Source organism: Semicossyphus pulcher, unplaced genomic scaffold (genome assembly GCF_022749685.1).
Source record: "Semicossyphus pulcher isolate SPU_LCO1_2020_fin unplaced genomic scaffold, fSemPul1.0.p SCAF_25, whole genome shotgun sequence".
NCBI lineage: Eukaryota > Metazoa > Chordata > Actinopteri > Labriformes > Labridae > Semicossyphus > Semicossyphus pulcher.
The window spans coordinates 7,586,938-7,597,103 of NW_027211699.1; the positions used below are offsets into that span (position 1 = coordinate 7,586,938).

At 45.2% G+C, this 10,166-nt stretch overlaps 1 protein-coding gene across 1 annotated transcript in view; it reads left to right on the forward strand.

Annotated features, from left to right (window-relative positions):
- The window catches only part of LOC138604076 (myosin-10-like), a 65,609-nt gene extending 55,871 nt beyond the window's left edge, over positions 1-9,738 (forward strand). The window contains exons 27-42 of the mRNA XM_069675912.1: positions 1,954-2,166; positions 2,248-2,392; positions 2,479-2,685; positions 2,766-2,870; positions 2,948-3,100; positions 3,177-3,425; positions 3,509-3,721; positions 3,807-4,019; positions 4,103-4,264; positions 4,353-4,481; positions 4,612-4,700; positions 5,016-5,139; positions 5,705-5,913; positions 6,000-6,108; positions 6,240-6,412; positions 6,556-9,738. Coding sequence (XP_069532013.1) covers positions 1,954-2,166; positions 2,248-2,392; positions 2,479-2,685; positions 2,766-2,870; positions 2,948-3,100; positions 3,177-3,425; positions 3,509-3,721; positions 3,807-4,019; positions 4,103-4,264; positions 4,353-4,481; positions 4,612-4,700; positions 5,016-5,139; positions 5,705-5,913; positions 6,000-6,108; positions 6,240-6,412; positions 6,556-6,718 — 2,656 coding nt within the window. The 3' untranslated portion in view covers positions 6,719-9,738. The remainder of the gene's footprint in view (positions 1-1,953; positions 2,167-2,247; positions 2,393-2,478; positions 2,686-2,765; positions 2,871-2,947; positions 3,101-3,176; positions 3,426-3,508; positions 3,722-3,806; positions 4,020-4,102; positions 4,265-4,352; positions 4,482-4,611; positions 4,701-5,015; positions 5,140-5,704; positions 5,914-5,999; positions 6,109-6,239; positions 6,413-6,555) is intronic.
- The last annotated feature ends 428 nt before the right edge of the window (positions 9,739-10,166 follow it).

Here is a 10,166-nt window from a genome sequence, read left to right on the forward strand (position 1 = left end):
CGAGCCGAGCCTTACATAACTGCGTGTGAGCTAAATATGGCTGTTAGAGTTTTCAGATTGACTCATTGAGAATCTGCTTCATGATGTGAGTCAGCCTGAGATAAGTGCCACATACCTGCACTGCACGGTCATCACACTAACACTGCTGCAGGATACATTCACACCTGCTGTTTGCTTTGTGCTGCCTTTTTATTGGAGCGATCTGATCGTCGTGGAAAGACTGAATTAGCCTCTGAGCTTTTGTTGTTTTCCCCTTTGACATGTTGCCTGTATTCGTTCACGGATCCTCACTGCATCAGAATGTGTCAGCTGTATGAGGCCGTGCGTTAGTGTGCATACTATTTGTCTGGTCTGATGTAGCAGGCAAGCAAACATAAAGTATGTAGCACCTTTTATAGACAGCAGGAGCAAAGTTCTACCGTCAAACAAAGACGGAAAATAGAGTAAAAATAATAATGATGAAAAATTGATAAAACACCAGATAAACATAAAGATAAGATATAAAAATAAAAAGAAGAATTGTATTGGTAAGTGCTAAATAGTGACAATTACAGCTGACAGCTTCTATGATAAAACAGTGACTCTGCTGCCACCTAGTGGAGAGTTCCCTCACTTCAGAAAGACCAAAGTTTACAGCGTAGAATTATTGCAGCATCATCTTACAATGTGAGAAAGGGGAAATTAGGCATTAATAAAGAATAATTAATGAGATTTTTTGCATACAAAATGAATCGTTTTTCTAGCCTGCGAGCCAGTTCAGGCAGGCGACTCGAGCTGCTCTGATTTAACACTTGCCATGCGTCGTTCTCCACAATCAGCTGACAAACACTTCCTCCCAATTTAGCGTCTATTTAAGCTGTAAGATTTCCGCTCTCTCCCTCTGCTCTGCTCATGGCCACCGCTGCCCCACAGCAGTACAGCACTCATGCTTTCAGCCCTTCCACCCCCACCAGCATCCACCTGCAGGCTCCGGCTGGAGGGCTTTTAGGTATTATCTCATCACTCCTCAAATTCCTGCATGTAAAATAGATCTGCGAGGAGTGATGAGGTCGGAGCCGAGGCGGCAAACACAAGCTTTGTTCAAACCATTACAAACGTTAGTTTGACTGAAATAAAATAAGACATCTTAGTTTGGTGGTTTCAAGGTTTTATTCTTTCAATATGATTTAATATTTTTCAATATCTTCAGCTAGAAATAATCGTCAAGATGGTTTATTCCTTAAAGAGCAGCTGCAGTCATGTTTTAAGATGTTAGAATATGTTTAATCACCTCGTAAAAATCCAGCCAAGGCATCTCCTCCTTCTCCCTCATTAAAAATTTACAATCAGCACAGGCCCCGCCCACTATGCACATTTCCAACCGCCCCCTCCGTCATGAAAACAAAACACGTCCCTGCCATGGTTTAGTGGCAACTTAGCAGCTTGAAATGTAGTAATTAGTAGAAGTAACATTAACGTTAGTAGTCAGTAGTGAGTTTGCAAAAATTACGCTGACGGTTACAGCTGGCCCGAGCATCGCCGAAGTGGTTGCCATAGGTTACACATAATGATATGCATAGCGTCACCCCGTCCATTAACGGGATTGGCTCCTTAGGTTTGTGACATCACAAACCTGCCAATCTGAAAATGTGTTGTTCAGCCTGTTCTTGGTACACTGCAGTTTAAAAGCAGACAGGCGCAGCCAGGGCGATGACTGCTGATGTTGTCCCTGATATGTCTTGTAGCACATGAAGAACACCACATGGAGATGTTTACAAGGTTGAACACTTGATTTTCACTGGAGGGGGGCTTTAAGAATTCCTCCTGAATCTATGTGTCTACTTTAGTTTCTGTTTTCCTTTACTAAATTTACTAAACTGAAATTAAATCAAATACTTAATCACTGAGAATTTTGCGCCTACGTTCTGTCTGTGGTTTTGTTGCGTGTTCTTCATCGTTCCCGCTGGTTCACAGGGGTGAAGACGAGGTGAGCCAGAAGAACAACGCTCTGAAACAAGTGAGGGAGATGCAGGCTCAGCTGGCAGAGCTGCAGGAGGACCTCGATTCAGAGAAAGTGGCCAGAAACAAGGCGGAGAAACTCAAGAGGGACTTGAGTGAAGAGCTGGAGGCCCTGAAGACTGAACTGGAGGACACCTTAGACACAACCGCTGCCCAGCAGGAGCTTCGGTACGATCCTCTGCTTTGTTTAAAATCATTAACAGAAGATAGTCAACAGGAAGGTTAAGAGTTTTCTGTGTTTAATCGTAGGACCAAGCGTGAACAGGAGGTTGCAGAGCTGAAGAAGACCATCGATGACGAGACTAAAAACCACGAATCTCAGATCCAGGAGATGAGACAGAGACACGGCACGGTGCTGGAGGAGCTGTCTGAGCAGCTGGAGCAGGCCAAGAGGGTAACACACCTCTCTGCACATGGTCGGACATAAGCAACATCCCTGCATCATCTGATACACTCATGTTTGTTGCTGATTATGTCCAGTTCAAGGCCAACCTGGAGAAGACCAAGCAGAGCCAGGAGAGCGCCAACAAGGAGCTGGCCTGCGAGGTGAAGAGCCTGCAGCAGGCAAAGACCGACTCCGAGCACAAGAGGAAGAAGGTGGAGTCTCAGCTGCAGGAGCTGATGGCCCGGGCCACCGAGGGAGAGAGGGCCAAGGGAGAGCTGGCCGAGCGCTCACACAAACTGCAGGTTAGTAACGTGTTTCATTTATACAGTGTGACTAAGATGTTTGTTTTGATGATTCCTGAACCGACTACCTCTCCATGCAGACTGAGTTGGACAACGTGTCGGCCATGTTGGAAGATGCAGAGAGGAAGGGAACCAAGATGGCCAAAGATGTTGCCGGACTGGACAGTCAGCTGCAAGACACACAGGTGACACTCAGACTCTCTGATCATCAGCTCATCTTACTGCAAACTTTCTACTAAACTGGAAACAACTTCTGGTGCAGGAGCTGCTCCAGGAGGAGACTCGTCAGAAGCTGAACCTCAGCAGTCGCATACGCCAGCTGGAGGAGGAGAAGAACGCTGTGCAGGAGCAGCAGGAGGAGGACGAGGAGGCGCGCAAGAATCTGGAGAAGCAGATGTTGACCCTGCAGGCTCAGGTAGGAGATTTATTCTGTGTTTATGCTGGTTTTCTTTTAAGGGCTTTGTGGCAGTAACTCAAGTGTTTGTTTGTAGCTTTCAGAGAGCAAGAAGAAGCTGGAGGATGATGTGGGAACAATCGACGGCCTGGAGGAGACGAAGAAGAAGCTGCAGAAGGACCTGGAGATGTCCAGCCAGCGTTTGGAGGAGAAGACCATCGGCTTTGAGAAGATGGAGAAGACAAAGACGCGTCTGCAGCAGGAGCTGGATGATCTCACAGTCGACCTGGATCACCAGAGACAGATCGTCTCCAACCTGGAGAAGAAACAGAAGAAGTTCGATCAGGTGAGAACGCCCCGATGCTGGTTTTAAACGTTTTTCTCATGAACTACAAACATTCGATAACATACAGATGTCCTCCTCTGAAGATGCTGGCTGAGGAGAAGAGCATCTCGGCTCGCTACGCGGAGGAGCGTGACCGCGCTGAAGCCGAGGCCCGAGAGAAGGAGACCAAAGCTCTGTCCATGACCAGAGCTCTGGACGAGGCGCTGGAGGCCAAAGAGGAGCTGGAGAGGGTCAACAAGCAGCTTCGTGCTGAAATGGAAGATCTGATGAGCTCCAAGGACGATGTGGGCAAGAACGTGAGTGTTAGGATCAGACCGTTTGTTCAGCTGTGGTCTCTCCGTAACTGCTCACTGATCCTCCTGCTTCTCTCCTCGCCTTCAGGTCCACGAGCTGGAGAAGTCCAAGCGAACTCTGGAGCAGCAGCTGGAGGAGATGAAGACGCAGCTAGAGGAGCTGGAGGATGAGCTACAGGCCACCGAGGACGCCAAGCTGCGTCTGGAGGTCAACATGCAGGCCATGAAGGCTCAGTACGAGAGGGACCTGCAGGGCCGGGACGACCAGAGCGACGAGAAGAAGAGAGCGCTGGTCAAACAGGTAAAGACTAACACCTAACGTCACATAACGACCTTTTAGCAACTGCTGAGTTACATCAAAGGCTTGTACTGGCTGCTCTTCAGGTGAGAGAGATGGAGGCAGAGCTGGAGGACGAGAGGAAGCAGAGAGGTTTGGCTGTGGCGGCTAAAAAGAAGCTGGAGATGGATCTGAAGGATATCGAGGGTCACATCGAGGGAGCCAACAAAGCTCGAGACGAAGCCATCAAACAGCTGCGCAAGTTACAGGTACGGTTACCTGATTCACGTGTGTGCGTCAGTTACACTCTGAGAACGACGGAAAGCTGCTTTTCTCACTGTATGTTTTCTGCTTCAGGCACAAATGAAGGATTACCAGCGGGAGTTAGAAGACGCCCGAGCCTCGAGGGACGACATTTTCGCCATATCGAAGGAGAACGAGAAGAAACTGAAGAGTCTGGAGGCGGAGATCGTTCAGCTGCACGAGGTAGAGGAGGGGGGACGGGGCTGCTTTCATTTGTGTTGATAATTATGTAACGTTGTGCATTTACAGGGTTGAGGTGTGTCGTATATTCATGATAGAGACATGTTAATTTACCTTTGAACTTTCTGTGCAGGACCTGGCAGCGTCTGAGAGAGGCCGGCGTCACGCAGAGCAGGAACGAGACGAGCTGCAAGATGAAATCTCAAACAGCACGTCTGGAAAGTAAGTTACTCGTGTCTGCACTCCACTGATTTCTTATGTGAGGCACAATTTGCTCTTTTTCTTTGTGAAGTTCAGGTTATATGACATTTTAGTTTCTTCACACGTAAATATTTATGCATGGAAAAAGTGCCATCATGTATCTTTCTTCAAGTATGTCTTCTAATGAAGAGACGTCACATCTTTCTGCTTCTACGAGCTCATGTTAACGAATGTCCCGAGGTCGACGAGCCCTCATTGAAAACATGTAGGGGTATTTTTTTGTCCACAGGTTGAGGTGATGAATGTAGTCGTTATTTTTTCCTCTGTGTGCGTCAGGTCTGCTCTGATGGACGAGAAGAGGAGGCTGGAGGCTCGCATCGCTCAGCTGGAGGAGGAGCTGGAGGAGGAGCAGGGCAACATGGAGCTGCTCAACGACCGTTTCAGGAAGACAACAATGCAGGTGAGCTGAAGAACATCTTTAATAACCTGCAAAGTTAGATTTCAGTTTCGCTCTCTTTGGCAGCACCTAGAGCCATAAACGGTAATTGCAGGAGCACTCTTCCCAGATATCCAGACAGTGTTGCATGTGTGACGTCCACGGTTGGCTCCGGTTGTAACTCTTGATTTTCCTCGCTGACGGTCGCTTTCCTTTTCAGACTGTTTGCTTCATCTGAGCGTCGAGTTTGTTTCATTTCTTTGGATTTTCACTTCTTGTTGAAGTTGTATCTGTAGTCATCCATCTTTTCTTTGTTTGTTCAGCCATAGTAGATTACTGTTTACTCGCAACACTTGCAGCCGCTTAGCTCCACCTAACCTCTCTGACAGACAAACCACTGCTTGTGATTTTTCCGCGCAAGTTGCACCACACAGTCCATAATACTGCAAATGCAAAGGCTTTCATCAGTGGGCCATAGCCTCAATCCTTCATCGATAGATAGAGACTCAACAGACATTTATTTAAATAAAAATCCTCGAGGTTATCACTTTAAGTTCACACATATAATACTCCTCCCTCCGTCCCTCAGGTGGACACTCTGACCACAGAGCTGAGCGCAGAGCGCAGCACCGGCCAGAAGAGCGAGAACGCTCGTCAGCAGCTGGAGCGACAGAACAAGGAGCTGCGGGCCAAGCTGGGCGAGCTGGAGGGATCCGTGAAGAGCAGGTTCAAGGCCTCCATCACCGCGCTGGAGGCCAAGATCGCACAGCTGGAGGAGCAGCTGGAGCAGGAGGCCAAGTGAGAACTAAATACACTCAAAGTTATTTGTAGGGCGCTTGAAGAAACATAAACCGTCTAAGATAATCACTTGTTCTGCACTGAAGGGAGCGAGCTGCAGCCAACAAGATCGTGAGGAGGACGGAGAAGAAGCTGAAAGAAATCTGCATGCAGGTGGAGGACGAGCGTCGCCACGCCGACCAGTTTAAAGAACAAGTATGTGTTGCTGATGGTTATTCCTCTGATCATAATATCCTCCTTCAGCTTTCTTCAATTAATTAGACAGTGACGCTGCTGCCATCAAAATGCTTCCCTTTGAACGTGTTTGTATTTGTGTGTGTGTGAAGGTGGAAAAGGGGAACTCCCGCATGAAGCAGCTGAAGCGACAGCTGGAGGAGGCGGAGGAGGAGGCGACGAGGGCCAACGCCTCCCGCAGGAAACTGCAGAGAGAGCTGGATGACGCCACCGAGGCCAGCGAGGGGCTGAGCCGCGAGGTCCACACACTCAAGAACCGCCTCAGGTACCAACCGCCAATCCACAGTCTGACATCCACCACTTATTAGTTAGGTTTTTCTTCTTTTAGAAGATGACGTTATCTACTAAGTTGTTTTTAATGCCTCCTTGATAAAGGTGTAAACACCTCCGCCCCTCTTCCTCCTGCAGGCGTGGCGGCCCCATCAGCTTCTCCTCCAGCCGCTCAGGCAGACGTCAGCTTCAGGTGGAGGGCAGTACTTCCTTGGACCTCCTCTCCGACGACGAGCTGGAGAACAAGATCACAGACAACAATGCCAATGAGACACCAGCTCAGCAGCCCCAGCCGGAGTAGAAGAGAGAAAAGCCTTAACTCATACTCTCAGCCCAAACAGAAATACTTAGCCCCCACTCCCAGCTTGATTAGGGACCCTCTCTTCTGGCCTTCTAGCTAACATCTTTACTGATGTGTTCTCTCCAAGCACACGCAGCATGATTGAAGCAGGACCTTTATACTCAGCCCTAAACCTTAGCAGACACCAGCAGTTGGACCCTCAACGCTCTCCCCTCTTACGAAGCACTTCTCTGCCTTACCCCTCGATGAGTTGGAGTTGAGCTGTATTACAAAAAGAAGTGCTTCTCTTCTCAAATGCACAAACTGCACATGTGCATACTTACATGCCCTTAGTCCATTCATGCACACGTTAGCATAATGTAAACCTTCTGATTGAGTTGTGCTCATAGTTCAGTGAGTGTTATGTTCAGTTGGACCAGAATATTTAGCTGTTTGAAATGCTTCCGAATGCTAAAATGATAGCATTGCAATATTTAAAAGGAGCCTCCTGACTTTATTTTTTCATCAATCCACCACAGACAGTATCATACGAGTAAGTTTAGTTATATTAGTTGAACTGTAACTGATTAGTATTTTTTACAATCCTGTGCTCTGATCGTTTGCTTCCGTGTGAAAATAGGAATGTGACTGTAAGCTGCCTCTCTGCCTGAGCGCTACGCTACACCACGTTGCTCTTCCGACACCATATTCAAGCCCTTTTTCTCTGACGTCACGCTCAGGGTGGGGAGCTAAAATGATTAATAATGTTGTGCTGCTGTTTTGTAGGTTTCACATCGTATGAATGTAGAAAATCAATATCAAAAATATATAACAAAAACTATATTTTTATATAAACCCAATGCTAGCTAACGTGACTGTAAGCTAGCTATAATGACTGTTAGCTAGCTGAGATGACTCTAAGCTAGTAATTAAGCTAGTAATATCCCTCCCTTAGCATAAGGCTTGACACTATCAAACAGCAGTAGTAACTAGCTAGCAAGGGGACGGATCAATTTATCAGCAACTAAAAAGACAATGGATCGTGAGAATCCGGAGGAAGTTAAAATAGTCCAATAGCTCCCATTAGACAACCGCTAACATCAACATTTAATCTCTTACTAGCTAACATTAGCAATAAACCCAGTGCTAGCTAATGTGACTGTAAGCTATCTATCATGACAGTTAGCTAACGGAGACGACTCTAAGCTAGTAATTTAGCTGGTATTAATTTCTGTTTCTACACTAGCTATCATGACTGTTAGCTAGCAGAGATGACTCTAAGCTAGGAATTTAGCATAAGACTTAATTATCAAACAGAAATGTGAGCTAGCAAGAGGATGGATCAATTTATCAGCAACTAAAAAGACAATGGATCGTGAGAATCCGGAGGAAGTTAAAATAGTCCAATAGCTCCCATTAGACAACCGCTAACATCAACATTTAATCTCTTACTAGCTAACATTAGCAATAAACCCAGTGCTAGCTAATGTGACTGTAAGCTATCTATCATGACAGTTAGCTAGCGGAGACGACTCTAAGCTAGTAATTTAGCTGGTATTAATTTCTGTTTCTACACTAGCTATCATGACTGTTAGCTAGCAGAGATGACTCTAAGCTAGGAATTTAGCATAAGACTTAATTATCAAACAGAAATGTGAGCTAGCAAGAGGATGGATTGATTTATTAGCCACTAAAAAGACAATGGGTAGTGAAAATCCAAAGGGTCATGGGGACATTTCAAGTGAAAATAACTAATTAGCTCTCATTAGACAACAGCTGACATTAACATTTAATCTCTTACTAGCTAACATGAGCGCTAACCCATTAGATCCATTAGACAACAGCTGGCATTAAATCTATTACTAGCCAACATAAACAATAAACCCAATGTTAGCTAACATGACCGTTAGCTAGCTATCATGACCATTAGCTAGATGCGATGACTCTAAGCTAGGAATTAGGCTAGCAGTTTCCCTCTCTTAGCATAAGGCTTGACACTGTCAAACAGAATTATTAGCTAGCAAGAGGACGGATCAATTCATCAGCAACTAAAAGGACAATGTATAGAGAAAATCTGGAGAGACATTGGGTTGTATTTCAAGTTAAAATAGCCCAATAGCTCCCATTAGACAACAGCTAGCATTAGCATTTAATGTCGTACTAGCTAATATTACTGTTTAACAGTGTCAAACCATTGGATAGAAAAGGCTACTAGCTAGAAGCTATGTAAAAAAAAGAATACGGCCATGATAGCTAACCCACAGTCATGTTAGCTAGCATTGTTGGAATGCTAACGTTAGATGTTCTGACCTAGCTTAGTCTAGTTTTCAAACTTTATATATGGAGTCATTTCTCTTTAAGTTGCTAAATCGATTGAGAAGTGGTTTTATGATAACAATTTCACAAATGTCCTTCTTTTGTGTGATTTGAAACCAAGAACACAGCAGCACAGTTTGAGTTTGCGTCTCTGAGCGTAACATCAGAGGAAACTGGCCGCCGTGTGAATATGGTGCGTTGGCTCCTCATATGTTTGACAGTAGGTCGGCGTTGACTTGTAATTACTCGGTGTGATTGCTGAAAGCGGCGTTCTTTTGCTTCCTTCTTTGTTCTTCTTCTGTGCCTTTTCTCACTCATTAGAAACTGATATACGCCACATATACTGTTCATGTGCTGAACAACGAAGGTATTTTCATAAAATATTCATATTTGCATATATCATGAGATATTAGTGGCTTTTCCTTGGATTTGTATGTGCTGCCACAGCAGTGATTGGTACGTCGAGCCGTGCGGGAGTGTTTGTAGATGGGTGCGATGACTTTTCTTATTGATAACTTTTATACTTTTTGAGTTATTAAGATTTAAAAACAATCCAATAGACGTCAACTGTATTTATATCTCTGCTATTGTATTCAGTACAAACTCCATTCATATTCCAAAATGATCAGTATTGCACATGACCGACTGTACCAATGCTCACTATCATGACATGTACAGTTTATGAGTTATTAGGAGCTATAATACATTAAAGTCTATTGAGCCCAGTCTACTCACTGTGTGTTCTCTCTCATCTCTTTACGCTCAGACTGATGGGTTTTTATTGTGATCATGATGTTGATATAATTTATGAGTTATGACACATCACATTAGTAATGCCAGGAAAGCAATGACAGTCACTTTCTTGACAGGCAGATGACAGATGAATCAAGCTGGGAACCGAGATAAAGACTGTCAAGTTCGGGGTTTTAACAAAAAAAGGAGTCAGGTGCAGACTTTTGGATGATTTATTCCAACACAAAACAAGGAAAGAAGAAAGACTTACTGTTGAGAGTCCAGGGAATCAAAAACATCCAACATGAGGTTCAACCAAAAACCCAACAAGGGGGGAGAAAACTCAAGGAGCCACGAGGAGAACCAACGAGAGTTCAGGTGTCAAACTTCAGTCACACCACAGGATAAAAAACACGGCTTA